Source organism: Erinaceus europaeus, chromosome 15 (genome assembly GCF_950295315.1).
Source record: "Erinaceus europaeus chromosome 15, mEriEur2.1, whole genome shotgun sequence".
In the NCBI taxonomy this organism is placed as follows: domain Eukaryota; kingdom Metazoa; phylum Chordata; class Mammalia; order Eulipotyphla; family Erinaceidae; genus Erinaceus; species Erinaceus europaeus.
In genome coordinates this window covers 51,936,092-51,953,839 of record NC_080176.1, presented here as the reverse complement: position 1 = coordinate 51,953,839, position 17,748 = coordinate 51,936,092, and the positions used below count along the sequence as shown (strand labels likewise).

At 49.6% G+C, this 17,748-nt stretch overlaps 1 protein-coding gene across 40 annotated transcripts in view; it reads left to right on the top strand.

The window, feature by feature from the left end:
* CELF4 (CUGBP Elav-like family member 4) overlaps nt 1–17,748 on the top strand; it is a 343,362-nt gene that overhangs the window by 87,043 nt on the left and 238,571 nt on the right. For all 40 annotated transcript variants that reach the window (XM_060173782.1, XM_060173781.1, XM_016190473.2 and 37 more), the window contains exon 2: nt 6,995–7,077. In XM_060173782.1, coding sequence (XP_060029765.1) covers nt 6,995–7,077 — 83 coding nt within the window. The remainder of the gene's footprint in view (nt 1–6,994; nt 7,078–17,748) is intronic.

Genomic DNA, 17,748 nt, shown 5'->3' with positions numbered 1-17,748 from the left:
CCTTTTGTTGTATTTATTTTCCCTTTTGTTGCCCATGTTGTTTTTTATTGTTGTAGTTATTATTGTTGTTGTTGATGATGTCATCATTGTTAGATAGGACAGAGAGTAATGGAGAGAGGAGGGGAAGACAGAGAGGAGGAGAGAAAGATAGACACCTGCAGACCTGCTTCACTGCCTGTGAAGCGACTCCCCTGCAGGTGGGGAACCGGGACTCGAACCAGGATCCTTATGCCAGTCCTTGCACTTAGCGCCACGTACGCTTAACCCACTGTGCTACTGCTAGACTCCCAACACTTCTCCTTTTGAATACATATACATATACATATACATATACATTATATTTTATTTAATAAGGCAAAGACCAGAGCACTGCTCAGCTATGGTTTATGGTGGTGCTGGGGGTTGAACCGGCATCTCAGAGCCTTAGGTGGGAAAGTCTTTTGCAGAACCGCCATGCTATCTCCCCAGCCCTTATGGCATTTCTCTGAGCCCCCACTGGCCCCAGGGACTCTTCCTGCTCTGCCCAGGGCTCTGGTTCTAATCTGCATTAGTTCATCACTGAGGAAGTAGGGGCTCTTGTGATGAGGAGTGTTGGGAAGAACCTTCAGATACGTGAGACTGGGGTGGTAGGAGCCCACCACCTATCCCCCTGGAGGTTCTCAGCTCCATTTCATCTTCCCCTTGCAACAGATTTCTTTTCTTTCTTTTTTAATTAGTGATTTGATATTGATTTACAAAATTACATTATAACAGGGGTACATATCATCCCCACCACCAGAGTCCTGGATCCCCAGTCCCTCCATTGTAAGCTACAGCAGTTCGCCCAAGGTTGCAGATATGGGTTAACTATTATTTCAACAACTATCTGTTTATATTTATGTATAGTTGGCCAGTATTTTTTTTATTTATAGATCCTATCTTCTCTTCCTTTCCGAGTCACACATACGCCTATTATTACATCCAAGTGTCCCTCCCTCTTTCCTCCTTTCTCTCTGGTTCCTAATGGAGTTGAAATTCAGAATCCTCTGGTCATCTTCCCCCTATCATTTCTCCCCCAATGGGAGTATGGATCAAAATTGTTTTGGGGGTGCAGAAGGTGGGAGTGCTGGCTTCTGTAATTGCTTCTCCATTGGACATGGGCCTTGGCAGCTTGATCCACACCCCCAGCCCAGAAGACTTTTTTTTTTCTTCAGATTTAATTATGCAACAGGATGCATTCTGGCTCCAAATGTGTCAAACCAAACCAAAAAGGCTAAAAACAACAGGTACATGACACCCCACCCCCTGTTTCCAGCCTGTCTGAATGAGAAGGTGGGACCCCTTCTCAACCCCACCCTACCGTCAGGGAGACAGATTTGAGTGCATATGGAGGAAGTGAGAACGTGTCTCCATAGAATATACAGGGTGTATGTTATTTCATCTGATGTTCTTGTCTTTCTGTGTAGGGGTATTCATGACCATTTCTTCTTCTGAATTGCAGTAGAGTATTCTAGTTGAAAAAGACAATTATTCCTGGAGCCAGGTGGTAGCACACCAGGTAGAGTACATGTTATTATGCTCAAGGACCCAGGCTCTAGCCCTCCATCACTATCTGTATGGGGGGGGGGGTGTCCAGGAGCAGTGAAGCAGTATTGCCATTGTCTAATTTCTCCCTCCTTCCCCCTTCCTTCAGTTTCTCTCTGTCCTATCTAAAGAAAGAAATAAAAAGGTTACCTAGAGCAGTGGATTCATTGTGCTAGCACCAAGCCTCAGTGATAACCCTGGTGGCAATTAGAAAAAAAAAAAAAAGGCAACCATTCCTGTACCAAGAAATTTCCAATTATTGCACCACAACCATGGAACACCTCTCTAGCTCTTGCGGGGGTGGAGGGAGGTAGTAAGTGTGAGTTTATCTGGAGGGTCCAACCTCAGGTGGGGATCACTGGGCCCACAGCAAGGGAGAGACTCCTGAGCCACCAGCTCCCTTCTCTGCAGAAGTCCAGGTGCTTGGGTCCAAGGTCCCTCCCTGCTGCTCTCTGCCATATCCCTGTCTCTTCCGTTACTGCTAGCCCGAGAGAAGCCCCCATGTGTCCACCCAAGGGGACCTCACTGAGTGCATCAGGTGGGTAAAAATGAACCTGGAGGGGCTGGGCCATGGTGCACAAGGACCCGTGTTCAAGCCCCGGGTTGAAAGGGGGAAAGTTTCATGAGTGCTAAAGCAGGGCTGCCTGTGTCTCTGTGTCTTTTTCTTTTCTCCTCTATCCCCCTTCCCTCTCAATTTCTCTCTCTCCTATAAAATAATAAATAAATAAAATGTTTTCTCTTTTTAAAAAAGTGAACCTTGCATAGCTCTCCTGCTAGCCCTTTCCCCTGCCCCCAATTCCCTGAGAGAGAGAGAAAGTCAATGCCAAGTGTTTAAGGAGAGGTTCTGTGGGGACCACCTGCTGCCTCCTCCTCCCATGCACATCAAACACCAGAGAATGTCCAGTAAATGAAGCAGGGGTACCATCTTCCCTGGTCACCCTGAGCCCCAGCCTCCACCCAGGGCCCACCTAGCACACCCTCGTCACCAACTTTGTGGCCAAAACCACCCCCTCACCACATGGCTACCACCCCTAGGGAGCATAGGTGGTAGCTGCCTGCTCAGTTGGAGTCAGTGCTTATAGCTTCTTACCAGTATCTGCCTTTTATTAATCATATATATTACTTTATTGCCACCAAAGTTATCATTGGGGCTCGGTGCCGGCACAGTGAATCTGCCACTGCTGACAGCTATCTTTCCTTTTTTCTTTTTCTTTTTGTTTCTTTTCTATTTTATTTGATAGGACAGAGAGGAACTGAGAGGCAAGGGAGAGATAGGGAGGAAGAGAGACAGAGAGACAACTGCAGACTTGCTTCCACACTCTTGAAGTTTCCCCATTGCGGGTGGGGAAAAGGGTTGGGACCCAGGTCCTTGTGCATGATAATGTGTGTGCTTAACTGGGTACACCACTGTCCACTCCCCCAGTGTCTGCCTTTTCAAAGTAACCTTAGGAGACAATGTCTCTCAGGGAAGCTTGGATGCAGAGATGACATGAGAAGACCCCAGAGGGTCTTTGCACACCATTCATGGGTGTGCAAAGTGAGTCTCCGGGACAGAGGAAGAAGAGAAGGCAGATCAGCCTCTCCCTGCCCCTACACTCTTCAGACTTGGGGGTTCCCCTTACTCTGCAATCAGACCTCTACAGAAGCTGCTCTTACTCCAGGGCCCCCAGTTCTCCCCACAAGTACTGTTCAAGCTCATAATTAAGGATACTGAGCTCAGGGGTCAGGGTGGGAGGAGGTCTGTCCTGAATATGGCTCCCTGCTTGGAACAGCACATCAAGTCAGGCCTTGGGATAATGGGTTCCAGAAAGCCTTGAGGATAAGATCTGGTCCATCTGCAGGGCAGCTCCTCTGAGCAGACTCTGTGGACTTGGAGAGCCATGTCCTGGGTCCTTGGTTAGCCCCCTGCAGCCTTCAAGCACCATCTCTCACTCCCCCTCCCGAAGTAACTGAGTTGTTCAGTACACAGTGTTCTGTGCAAATATGTATTGAGCTCCTGCATAATTATGTATTGAGCAGGTCCTGCCCTGTTCTGAGAACCAAGACCTTACAGAGCCCAGAGGGGGCCAGTCTGGGGGAACAGCACAGCTGTCATCCACTGACCATTCAATTCCACCACGACTCTCTTATGAGTTCCTGGTTTTGCAAACAAGGGAATTGCTTTATCCAGGCTCTGTCTTTTCCCCCTTTCTTCTTTGCTTTTACTAGTGCCAGTGTTCTTTAAAATTTTAAGTGTTTGGTGGTAGGTTTGTTGTTGTTGTTGTTGTTGTTGTTGTTGTTTGATGGGGGGTTTCCATAAACATTGTCAGTAATTACTTCTTCATCTTAAGCCATTTTAGCTCCTGTGAGTTGTTCTTCTGGATATAACAGAGATAATGTTAGTATTTCAGGGGTAAGTGATGCCAAAGACAAAAATAGGACAAGAAATCAAAGTGTGTGTGTGTGTGTGTGTGTGTGTGTGTGTGTGTGTGTGTGTGTGTGTGAAGGGAATGGGGTCCTGTGTTAAATAAAGTGTCCAAGAGACACCTCTTTAAGGAGGTCACAATTGAGAAAGAAAAAAAAACCTGGAGGGGTTTAAAGAGTAATATAGGCAAACAGTGATGGGATCCCTTTTTACGTAGAGGTGATGCTGTAGGACTAAGGACTGAAGCCATCCGGTGACCAAGGACAGGCATGGAGGAAGGGAGGTGAGGTCAGCAACTGAGGATGTTAAGGAGGTCACACAGAGTCTGGGGGTCCCCAAAAAATTCTAGCTTACAATGAAGCTCTCAAAAAAATGGAGCTCAAAAATATTAAATAAATAAACAAAGTAATTACTGTGACAGAAATTCCTGGAAACTAGACAAAGCAACAGATTCTTTTTGTCTTTCTGGAACTCTTGTTATCCTTGTTATTCGTGGTCAATTTGCCTTCTGCCTCTCCATTATAATTTTTTCCCCTCTTCTCCTTCCTCTCTCCTGTTCCTCCTCCTCCCCCTCCCTCCCTCCTCAGACCTGCCCCTGACCTTGTCCTGATCTGGCTTGCCTGTCCACAGCCCAGACAGTGGCCAACTCCTGTCTGCAGGCAGGCACCGGCTGAGGACAAGGCCAGCAAGGGGACAGGAGGAAAGAGGCCCCTGGGAGAGGCCAGTGACTGCACAAGGGACGACGTCATGCGGCCTCTGACCGCTATTTATTCCAGTCCCCTGTGTCTCCCTCAATAAGTGCCTGCCTTGACCAAGAGGGAGGAGAGGGGGAAAAGGAGCTGTGATCTGGGTGGGGACCAGAGGGCTGAGGAATCAGCAGTGGGAAAGGCAGAAGGCTAAGCATCTCTGTCTGGCAGGTTTCTCTCCCTGTTGCCTTCTTCCTACATCTGTATTCCCTTCTCTTCCATCTCTCTGGAGTTAGGTGAGCAAGGGAACCTGAGCCCATTCCTTTTAAATATTTATTGCATACTTATTTATTTGATAAGACAGAGAGAAATTGAGAAGGAAGGGGGATATATATAGACGGGGGGAGAGAGAGGCACTGCAGACCTGCGTCACCGTTTGAAGACTGAGGGTTTAGGTGCCAATCCTTGTGAATGGTAGTGTATGCGTTCTACCGGATGTGCCACCACCCAGCCCCAGCTGGATGGATTCTACATGGAAAGGAGAGGAGTTTCCATTGGATGGTGAGGGAACTGGGCATAGAGAACACCAGGAGCATGGGGAAAGCAGCAGGGCATTGAGAAGCTGTGACAGGGCAGGCAGGCTGGCAACACCAGCACCTCAGAGACCTTGGACCACTGGGTCAGGCCCAGAGCTGGCACAGAAGGGACACTCAAGAAATGGTTGACAATTGGTCATGAGAATCCTCAGACGGCTGGCTGCAGGCACTCAACTAGAGAATTTTGTTTGAGATGGGCTAGGCCAGTCAAAGAGGGCTGTCTGGAGTAGGTGGGTGTTAGCTCAACTTTTTGACAAGTGTATGGGACTGGCAGTGGTGCAAATGGGGAGAGAAATCACAGCAGGTGGGGAGAATGAGCAAAGGCAGAGGAGGATCATGAATATGTGTGTGGGGGGGGGAGTTGACTGGAGAAGAAAGTAGAACAAAGGAGGTGATGAGCCCAGAGGGGGCTTTCTCTGGGGACAGGAGGAGTTCTGAGGTCTTGTTCCCCAGGGAACTCAAGCCTGTGTTGACCAAAACTGGCTTAAAAAAAAAAACTCTCCCTGTGATCAGGGGTTTCGCAGGCCTCCTGGGCCACTCAACTAGCCTCCTTTGCCTACAGAGGAAGAAGCCCCTGACCATGCCTCAAGAAGCCCCCAGGAAAATTCCCAGAAAGATCCTGGGCAGCAAGCCTGCTTTTTGCTCTGTCATGGTGACTGGAAGGACCAGCATTGGAAAGTCATACACAGCTGCCAGGGAGACAGCTCAGCTGGGAGGGGGAGGGCCTCATGCTCCAGGCCCTTGTGCACCATTGGCACCAAAGCAGTGCCCTGACTCCAATCTCTCTCTCTCTCTCTCTCTCTCTCTCTCTCTCTCTCTCCTTCACTGTGTGTCTACTATGAAATAAATACAAACCAACATCATTAAAAATAAAATGGCACCCCCCCATTGGCTTGGGCACACAGCTTTGTAGAATCTACAAATCTACAGGTGCGGGGGAGGGGGGGAGAGAGATTAAACTGGGAGGTCACTGTCAACACCCCCCCCCCCCCCCCCCCCCCCGTGAGGCAGGAGGAGGAGGCAGGCAGGCTTTTCCTACTGGGGAGTTGATATGCTTCCCCCCCACTGGGAGGAGTACGAAGATGTCACTGCAGAGGTTGTCACTGGGGCTGAGACACGGAGACATGGGCAGCCCCACATGCGTTTTGTCAGCTCTGCCTGGGTGGTGGTGGTAGTGGTGGTGGTGGGGTCTTCTAGAAATCTTTTCAACCAAGCTGGTCCCTCTAGCACCCCTGAGAAGCAGCGGCAGCAGTCACTCCTACAGGGTCAGAACAAGAGTTCCTGGCTGTGTGTGAGCACAGGTGTTGGGGTGTTGGGGGGGGGGTTCAGGGGTGAGGGGTGGTTGCTGCCCCTCCTGGGAGGCATCAGGCTGTAACAGAAACAGCAAGCAGCTGAAGGAGGCAGAGAGGGAGGGAGCAGGGGAGGGGGAAGGTGGCCTAAGGGCCTGTGGACAGGGACAGGCCAAGGCCCGCTAGAGAAGGTGTGTTGGGTGGGGGGAGGTGGGGGAGCTCCTGCTAGGGAGACTTCTCTGAGGGAGCAAAAGAGGAGGGGGGAGGAAGAAGGGACGCGCAGCTGGCAGCCGGGAATGCTGAGTGGAGTGCACAGGCAAGCAGAGAGGTGGGGAGAGGGCCCCGCTTGGGGGGGGGGGGGGGGCGGGAAGGACTGGAGGCGGGGCGGGGAGGATGCGAGGCGGCCGGCCCGGGGGCGCCCCACTGACCCTTGTCGGCGCTTGCTTCCCTCCGCAGGCTGCGCTTTCCTCACCTACTGCGAGCGTGAGTCAGCGCTGAAGGCCCAGAGCGCGCTGCACGAACAGAAGACCCTGCCCGGGGTAAGTGGCACCGGCCCGGGTGCGAGCGGGGTGCGAGCGCGCCGACAGGGGGCGACTTCGGGCGGCGGGGCTGCACCGCAGCCGGCGGGGGGCGCGCTCCAGCCTCCGCGGCGCGGGAACTCGCGCGCCGCACCCCGCCCCCTACTCCGGGCCAGGATCCCCCGTGCGCCCTGGGGCTTTGAGCTCACGCAGCCCCGAGCCCACCGCGCTGCACCGTCCAGGCCCGACGGGCCCGCGATGGGGGCTCACTTGACCCTGAGCTCCGGGCGCCGGCGGGGGTCCATCGTGCAGCAGGGACGCGGGTGCCCAGGTCCCGGGAGCTGCTCCTGGGGGTGCGGGGAGGTGCTCGTGGTGGGGCGGCCTGACTTGGACCCCGGGTGCTGCTGAGCTGGTGGGGAGGCGAAGAGGGCTCGCGAAGGTGGGCTCAGCGCGTGGGCCGCCTGACTCAGACCCAGGTGCTACTGGGCTGGGGGGGTTGGGGGAGCGAAGAGGGGGCGCCTCCCCAGCTGGGCTCGGCGCCGCAGGTGAGATCACCGCGTTTATTTAAGGAGCCAGCCCCTCGCTCTCTTTGATAAACTATCCCGCCTCAGCCCTGCTTTATAGCTTCTGTGTATGTGTGTGTGTGTGGGGGGGGTATTTATGGTGCCCCTAACTGGAGGTGATATCAGCCGTGGCTATTATGGAGGCTAGTGCATCACTATAAAATAAGAAGTGTTCCTCGGGTCAAGGGTCTGTGCGGTTTCTCCTGTGGGTGCAGAGCGATGAGGGGGCTGGGCTAGGGGGGCGAGATGTACGGCTGGCGGAGTATCTCAAGACAAATGGAAAGATGTGTTGTGAACATCATTTAAAAGCATTGTGTACGCACTCCCGCGGGGTGGAAGCCCAGACTGTGGCCAGCCAGCGCGCGTTTGAGTTCCCTGCTCGCCCACCTGCGCACCTGAGTGTTCTCACCAAGCAGATCAGATGCAAACACAGGGCTCTGTCCCTGCCCTGCAGCCGGAAAGGTTAACCGGGCAGACAAAGAAACCAGAACCCTCTCGGGTGAGGTGGGGTAGACGGTGCTGGGGCCTTGGCATTATATATCCCTCTTCACACGTTTATGGGGGGGAGAAAGTACCCCCTCCCTTCACCCCTTCCATTAAGACAACCTTTGCATTGTGTTCTCGTATTTGTGATTGCAATGCAGAGGAGGAAGGGGGCGGGGTATCATCTTAATAACATACCCACCAATGCAAATGTATGGAAATCAGGCTCAGGTTTTGTGTGGAGTCTGGCTCTGGCATGGTGGCCATTCCTCAGTTGGTTTTTTTTTTCTCCCCCAGTGGTGCGGCTACACGCACATATATTATAGTAATTACTTTCTGGGTGCCCTCTGTAAGATGGCAGAAATATGCTTCACGTTGCCCCACATCCTGTGTGAAGCATAAAGCCGTATTGTAAGATAATCAAAGGCTTCTGAGAAAGGTTTGCGCTGATTAATAAAGTGTTTACGGTACTTTGTTTTGGGGGGATTGTGATGGATATTTTAGAGCCACCCAAATGGAATAGAAAATACCACATTGTTATGGGAGGCCCTTTATCAGCTTGAGAGAGAGGGAAAGAGTGTGTGTGTGTGTGTGTGTGCTGGGGAGTTTTCTGTGCAGGCTAAAAGCTGGGAATTACATGGGAAGCTGAAAGAAAGGGGGAAGGAGGAGGCTTGGGGTTTTTGAAGGGGGAGAGGCTGGGGACTGGAAGGGTTTCAGTATCAAGCATGTATTGTTAGGGATCTACCGTTAACTCATGGTTGTTTATTTTACATATAATAGAATAGCTAAATGATGGAGTGTATTAGGCCTTTAATAATTTATAGAAATTCTTTGATGTTGCAGTAATTACATTAAAGGTCACATATCAAAGGTAATTTGGTTGAGCAGCTGTGATGGTTTCTCAGAAGCAATCAATACCACTGTCCGTGGTGCTGATTTCACCAAGGGGCCTGCCAGATTAAAGAAGGCTTATTACCAGGCAGAAAGGCCCAGGGGAAATCAAGAGCATGTTGGAGCGACACGCCAGCCCCCTTTCACCGATAATTAACACTGTTCCCCATAATCTGTGCTAATCCTTCATACTGGGAAATCCAGTGGCATTTTTTTTTCCTTTTCTGAAATCACAAAGAAAAGTTGGGTGAGATTGGGAAAAGGACAGAAAGAAATGTGACTATCTGTCGGGAGATAGGAGAGGTGAAGAGAGGCCAACACTGGAGCTAAAACATAGCCTGCGGTCTCCTTGTGGTGCTCGGAATGCCATCGTCTCTTCAGAAGCCTCACAGGGAGACTGATGGCTTCCAAGACCTCATCAGACAATTCTCAGGGCAGCCACAACCCCCACAGGAGAGGGATAGGGGGGAAAGAGGAACTGCAGCTTCAGCTACCCAGGGCAGGTTGTGCCTGCACAGAGTCTGGTAGAGACAAGTGCAAGAAAAAAAAGTCATAAAATTCTGCTTTAAAATAGAGTCTTTTGAAAGCAGAACTGTTGTTGGCTAATTCTCCCCATGAGATCACAGAGAGCATGCCACAAGCAAATGCGGAAACAGGACTAAACAAAAATGCTCCTACCTAATCAAATCATAGGTGCTTCTACCAGTACTGCTGCCTCTTTGGATGGGTGTGAGGGCTCAAGAAGGACATCATCTTGTTGGAGGTGACCACAGTAGGTGCCCACGTGAGCTCACTCTGCATCTGGCAAAAGAGAATGAAATTGAGAAAGGAACCTGGAGAACTGGTAACCTCGGTGATTTAGACACTTCCCTAGACTTTAAAAATCCATTAAAATCAATCCATTAAAATCCACCCTGCACTTTCTCGCAGAGAAGAGGAAGAGAGAAGAGAGTGTAGCCACCGTATTCTTATTCCCACCAAGTGACAGAGCCAGCAAAGGAAACAACCCCATTGTTGTCACACAAGCACACACACATACACACATACACACACACACACACACACACACACACACCTCTGCCCACCTAATAATAGAGGCAGAGCTAGAAACAACCCTCAAGACATGTCCTCACTTGGAGACAAAATAGGGGAAGTGACATTTCTCCTGGGATGATGGAAGGTGAGGAAGCAGACCCCAGCAGCTATTTGCCACAAAGCAGAGGTCAGTATCCCCAGAAAACCGCCTAAGCAAAGTCCCTGGGATGGCTGATGGAGTCATCTCTGGACTAGTGTCACAAATGGATCATTATTTTTGAGTTTGGCATGATTTTGATGGAATGAGATTACTTAACTGTGAAGCCTCATCAGGACTCCTCTGAGCAGTCTCTTCTCCCAGCATCTGAGCAGAGCGATTTCTTCGTTTTTGCAAATTCTCCATCTCTCTCAACCCCCTTTCCCCACTCCAGTCTCCCCCACCTGTTTGTGACACCATTAAAAGGGCAGTTTCTCATCCCATCAAAAAAGCGTTTTCTGAGTGTGAGGGAGACAATGTGCTCGATACCCTGCAGACACAATGTTAAGAGGAATGCTTCCCCTCCCTGTTTGGAATTATCTGTTTGGAAACAGATCTCTTCCTCTCTCTCTTTCTCCCTTCCTCCTTCTCCCCCTCCTCACTCCCTCCTCCTTACTCTACCTCCTCCCCTTTCCCTCCCTCTCTACCTCTGCCTCTCATTCTCTGCCTCTCTCTTTCTTTCTCTCTCTCACACACAGCATCTGTGATATAAGACAGCACATTATTATAAAATGAGAAATGTGGGACACTGCTCAGTAATAACAGTTCAGATTTGTTAAGGTCTTTCTATCTGACAGGCATGATGTCAGCATATCACCTCCATTACATCATTTTAGCTCACCCTCAGAGGACCCAGTCTTGCCTTATATCTCCCTCCATCCTATGAGGAAGGGAGGTGATTACCACCCCCCCACTCCAACACACAGAAGGAGACCAGGCTTAGAGTGGTGATGCACAGTGCCTGGGGCCACACAAGGAATAAAATAACCAAACCAGGACCAGGCCTGGACCCTGCTACCAAACCCTAGGACATCACCTTCCCTACCTCTAGTGCCTCCTATTGGCTATTCTAGGAGCAGTTTGGACCTCATGACTGCAGAAACTGATCAAAGTTTGGTTGAGCAGATGGGCAGAGTGAAAGTACATGGAGGGGGGCAGGGAAAGGTGGATAGAGAAGATAATTGGAATGTTCTGGATCCATGAGCTGGGCAGGAAAGCCCCATGGGGTTGGGAGGTAAGTACTGCTGCTTAGTGCCAGCTCCTCCCCCTTTGGGACTTCGCAGGAACTTGTGAAGATTCCATCTGTTTCCAAAGTTAGGGATGCAGAGCCTCTGGGGAGGGCTCCAATTAGAGGAAGCCAGGTGTCATGAGGAGCAGTGGCTAGCATTTGGCTTCTCTGGCAGCTTAGAAAAGGTTTCTGGGCAAGGCTGAGGAGGAGAAAAAGCTAAGTCCACTTAGCAGGAAGTCTGGGAGCACTGAGAAGAGGAAGCCCAGGCAAGAAAGAGGTGGGGGACAGTTGTGGGTGTGGGGAGGGGAGTGGGAGCTATATCTGCTTGGTAAACATTAAAGTTCCAATTCACTAGTTAAAGACTGGCTTTTGTGCCCTCACACAGGCAACAGAAGAATACAAAGCAAACCTCCACACTCCTCTCTCTTGCTGTCTCCCACCCCAAGCCCCTGGGTTCAGCCAGATGTAGTCACACAGACATGCAACTTCACTGCCATCACAGCTGCCAACTCCCATTGCTGATCACCATGACTCAGGATGGGTCATCTCCATGGAAATTCATTGTGGCCGTCTTTGAGTGAAGAAGGAAAAATGACCAAATGGGACAGTGAAAAGAGCTCAGTTGAGTTTCAAGCAGAAGCAGCAGCAGCACTGTTTCTGTGTCTCTTCACTTTCTTCTCTTCCTCTTTCTTTCTTAGTCCATTTTTTTTATCTCCCTTTCTTTCTCCTTTATTTTCTTGTGTGTCTGTGTCCTTCTCTTTCCTTTGCCTTCCTATTCCATCTTATTTGCATTCCTTTATCCTTTCATTCCTCTCTTGCTTCTCTTCTTTCCTGAACTCCTTCTCTCTGTGTGCTGCCCACCCCACCACCACTGAGGCATCCATGAGACACTCTAGTGGGACCTGCAGCATCTTTCTGGGGTCTCCCCTGACCGTGCCTATTCTGTCCCTGACAGCCCAGTGATGGAAGGATCCATCTAATTTTATGTACAACTGTAAAGATGGATGATAAGTAGAAAGGATGCAGGCAAGAACAAGATGAATAAATTATAAAGGGCAAATGATGACAAGACAGGGGTCCCCAGAGACAGTGATAGGATAACAGAAACTCAAGACGGATTTATGATGGACGTAGTTAGCATGTGTGGAGGTTGTTAATTCTTCGGGGGAGTTTTACAACTTCTGGTGATTGGAGCAATCAAATCGTTTCATTCTAGGGAAGTGATGTTATCTCCTCCACTCATCTGCCCTGTAAGCAGTGTTCAATTCTCTTTCCTTCTTTCTTTCTTCCTCCATTTCTTTCTTTCCTTTTTTCTTTCTTTCTTTCTTTCTTTCTTATTGACAGAGACGGAGAAATTGAGGGGGGAGATAGGGAAAGAGAGTGACACCTGCAGCCCTGCTTCACCACATATGAAGCTTTCCCCTTCCAGATGGTCACCAGGGGGTTGAACCTGGGTCCTTGCACATTGTGAAATGTGCACTTAAGCAGGTGTGTCACCATCTGCCACCTGATTCTGTTTCTATACTGTGAGTCTGGGCCCCACCCCTATTTTCCCTTCCAGATCTTTCACCTCAACTCAGTGCCTGCCTTCTGTGTCTGCCTTCTATATCTCTGCTTCAGACCACTGGGGTTACACAGCAGGTCTCTACCCACCATCCACTCCCTGGCCTTGCTGTCATTCTTGGTGTTGAGTATTCTCATTCTGTGACAGTGTGACCAAAGCTGGGTGGCTTACTCAGTAGGAAAGGATCAAGGTGCTTGTAGGGTTGAGTCCTTCCTACAGTAGTGAGGAAGAATCTAGATGGTGCTCTCTTTGTCTCTACACTGTCTTTCCTATGCCAGCATCTGTCTTTGTGTCCAACTGCCCCCTTTGGATAAGGACAGCATGAGGTTAGGACCTACCCTAGAGACCTCATGGCAGTGTGATTGTCTGTGGAGACTTGTTTGAAATAAGATCAGACCCAGGAATTGTGCAGGTTGGGACTGTCATACTGGTGGAGGCAGACAGAGTTCAACCCATCATAGGAAGAACAGAACAGGTCTTCTGCAGAGCAGGGAGGGGAATGGTCTGCAGTGGGGTTTGAACTTCACAAAGAATCCCACCATCACTCCCTCCATATTTGCCTTTTACATCCACCCCACCCTCATGCCTAGATTTTCCCCTCCTGTCTTGGGGAAATAAATGATTGTCACATCTTCCTTTTCTCACTCCCCCCCCCAGAGATAATTACTCATCAGTCCTTTTAGAATAGTTTTCTCAACAGAGTAATTTATTTATTTATTTTTAAATTTTTATTAGTGGTTTAATAATAAGAATGTAAGATAATAGGGCTATGACTTCATACAGTTTCGACCACCGGAGTCCTATGCCCCCTCCCCCTCCTTTGGAAACTTTCCTATCTTTTGTCCCTCTGGGAGTATGGACCAAAATTCTTTATGGAGTGCAGAAGATGGGAGTTTTGGCTTCTGTGATTGTTTCTCCGTTGGACATGGACATTATCAGGTGGATCCATGCCCCCAACTTATTTCTGACTTTCCCTAGTGGGGTAGGGCTCTGGAGATGAAACTTCAGGACACATTGGTGAAGTCATCTGCCCAGGGAAGTTAGGATGAAGTCACGGTAGAATCTGCAACTTGGTGGCTGAAAGACAGTAAGATATAAAGCTTGTTCAATAAACAGGAGCCCAAAGGTAGGAATAAAGCAGATGATATTAGGGGTCTTCCTGGGAAGAAGCTAGGAAGTTTATTTTAGGTATGTTCCAAGAGGTCCATGGCTTTCAGTAGAGTAGTTTTTGAAACATTTTTTATTTGTTTGTTTTGGATAGAGACAGAGAGGAATTGAGAGGAAATAGGGAGCTTGAGAGGAGGAAACCAAGATACTGGCAGCATTGTTTCACTGCTGGTGAATCTTTTACCCACTACAGGTGGGGCCTGAGGGGTTTAGACAGGGATCCTGTGTACTGTGACATCTTTGTGCTCAGCCAGATGTTCTACTACCTGGCCCCGGCAGAGAGTAGTTTAGACTAACCCCCACTCCCACCCACCCCAGAGTCACTTGGCTTTGGAGAGACTACGGGCATCTGGAAGGTAGAAAGGAGGGTGTCACTCAGTGTCCTGCAGTAGCTGTTAGACAGAGATAGATGGTTGCTCTGGAAAGACAATGTGAAGCTCTAAAGAAAGCACCTTCTAGAAACCAAGTAATGCTGAAGGCTGCCAGAAATGAGGAGGAAGACATGGAAATGACTCTCCATACAAACTTACCAATGCCTTGATCTTGGGCATCTAGTCCTAGAACTGTAAGAATATATTGCTGTTGTCTAAATTGCCCGTGGAGCTAGGCAGCGGCACACATAGTAGAGTGCCCGTGTTACAGTACACAAGGATCCAGGTTCAAGTTCTAGGTCTCCACCTACAGGTAGGGAAGCTTCATAAGTGGTGTGGTGAAGCAGTGCTGTGGGTAGGTCTTGCTCTCTCATTCTCCCCTCCCCCACTCTCTCTTTTTAGTATTTTACTTATTTATTGGATAGGGACAGAAATTAAGAGGGATGGGGAAGACAGCAAGGAGAAGAGACAGAGAGACCCCTGAAGCACTGTTTTACCACTTGTGAAGCTTTCCCCCTGCAGCATGGGGCTGGGGGCTTGAACCTGGGTCCTTGAGCACTGTAATATGGGCACTCAACCAGATGCACCACCACCTGGCCCCTCCTCCCCAGTCCTCTCATTTTCCTTCTTCCTTCTCAAGAGTCCTCTGTCTCTATCCAAAATACATTACAATATATATATATATATATATGTATATATATACATATATATATTAAGTAAATAAATGATAAACCACTCAGTGGACAGTCTCACAACCAAGAGTAGATTTCCTGGCCCTGAATGTTGGTAATGGCCAAGTTAAGAACCCCTGGGCTAGGGTCCAAGGTGGGTAGAAATTGTGCAGCAGGGCCCTTTCCTCCTCACTGTTCCTCATTCCTGGGAGAGGGGCTACAATCCAGAGTCTTCATTGTGTCTCAGAGGGGGAGGACTTGCTAAGAGGAGCACAGAGCAGTGGGCAGCAGGAGAGGCCAGAGTCCAGCCGCAGCCCCAGACCTCATTCCTAGATGACCTTCCCCATATGTTCATGTCTGGACACTTCTGGCCCAGGAGCTCTTGGTTGCAACATTTCTTTCCAGCTCAGTCCTCTCATTCTGCCCACATGGAATCCATGATGCCGATGAAACAAGTGGAGTGTTTCCTAAGACAGAGCTGTGAACAGAACTGAAACCTCGGCTGCCCAGTCTCACCCTAACCCTCCTTTCAGAAGTGTTTGGCATCCAGAGACAGAGGCACCAGGTGGGAACAGGCCTCCATTTATGACACCCCTGGACCTGGGCTGTCCTCCTCCTCCATATAGCCTTTGGCTCGAACCCCAACACAACACAGATTCCACTGAAGAGGTCGCAGCCCTCCTTCCCACAAAGAGTGGCTTCTAGTTACCTACAAAATTTAGCCAGGTGCTTGACTCCTGCTCTGAGTCCACACATCACACCTTCTCCCTGTTTTTCTTTCCTTTTTAAATATTTATTTATTTTTATCATTTTCATTACCAACAGGGTTATAATTGGGGCTCAGCACCTGCACTACAAATCCACTACTCCCACTGGCCACTTGTTCAGAAGCTACCCCTCACACCCTTTTTCTTTATACTTGATAGAGAGAAATAGACATGGGACAGGGAGGTAAACAGCAAGAAAATGAGAGACATTTGTAGCCCTGCTTCACCACTCAAGAAGCTTTTCTCCTGAGGGCTCAAACCTGGGTTTTGGACATAGTGACATGTGCACTCAACTAGGTGCATCACTGCCCTGCCTCTGTTCTTCTTTCCTTCTTGACGTCCCCACTAGCTAGAGAACTTCTGTTCGTCCTCAGAAACCTACATCCAACCTCTTCTTCACTAGGAAGCCTTGTGGGCTCGCTCCCAGAAGCTCAGGTCCTCAGTGCCTCCCCATTTGTTTGTGGCTTCACTGACTCTACTTCTTCTCTTGGAGTCCCAGAATCCCTTATCCTGATCCAAATGCTCTCTCATCTCTGCTCTTGTGCCTGTGATGAATTCAGAGATAAGGTAAGAGGCAGGGGAAGCTTCTGTTTCTGCTGCTTGACCTCAAAAACCTGAGCATCACCTGGTGGTGGCATTCCATCCAATCTGTTCTCAGCCCTCCTCTCCCAGCCCTGTTACCTCCATACCCCCCTAAGCAGGTTGCAGCCCACTCCTCCCACCCCCCCCCCACACACTACAGGCCTTCACTTGTGAGCTGAGGTCTCATGCCATGGCAGGTGGTGTGTGAAGCAGACGCCTTGTGGAAGTTGCATTGACCTGTAGTCACAACAAGTAGGGGGCGTGAGTGGCTGGTAGCCAGTGGCCAGGGGGAGGGGGCTGCCTATATAGGAGTGCCAGTTGGGAAGGGAATAAGGTACTAGACTTCCCCCAGTGGCCATTTCCATGTGAGCGCATTTGGTATTGTTTCCAGATTTCTCCAGGACTAGAGGGCTGGAAACAGAATGGCTGATGGAGCTCCTGTTCAGGATGGAGGTGTTTTTTTTGTTTATTTGTTTGTTTTTTCCTAGAAGCCTCTGTGGTGTAATTCCAGAACTAAAGGTTGCAGCTAATATGGGAAGCCCAAGTGGTGCAGGTTTCTTCAGATCTTTCTGAAAATTATTGTTTCAGAGAAAAAAGTCAGAGTGTAAGGGCATCAGGTGTTTATTTTGGTGCCAGCGTGTTTTGACCAAAGGCATTCATGCTGTGTTCTCAATGATACCACCAGGGGGCGCCAGGCAGGTGGCTTTTCCCTCTTGATAGTGGTGTGGTCTCCTGCTATCTTGGGAGCAAACGCTTGTGCCCAACACTGTGGCCAGCCCAGAAGAGATAAAACGATGCCCAAATGTTCCACTCTCAGGACTTCCAGTCTGCAAGGAAAACACCAACCAGCAGGGAGTCTTTGTGATGACCAGGCACAGGACACCCGGCCTTTCTGGATCTCTCTCATAATTTCACAGTGAAAATCTTGGGCTGAGAATGGACAGGAGCAGTCCAGATATCATTATGAATGGCAGGCCAGTAATCTGAGTGGAGATGACATCAGGGTTCCTTGCTGCAGTAAAAGCCAGTGGCTCCTACTTCAGGCATGAAATACGCACACAACAGCAAAATTATAACATGTTCAAATGTGCAGTGTGGCTGCTCTGTCCCATTACATTTCAGAAGAGGGAGCATGACTGAGCTGGAATGGACTGTAGGAGTGGGGATCAAGTACAGGTGTGTCAGGGAGAGGAAATGGGGAAGGGACTGTGGATGGACTTTGAGAAACCTGGAAGGTCTTTTTTTTTTTTTTTTTCCTAGAACTGTGAGGGGAGAGATAGTGAGCAGGATGTGGATGCAGTGGGGAGCAGGACTTTCTCTCACTGCTGCCCCT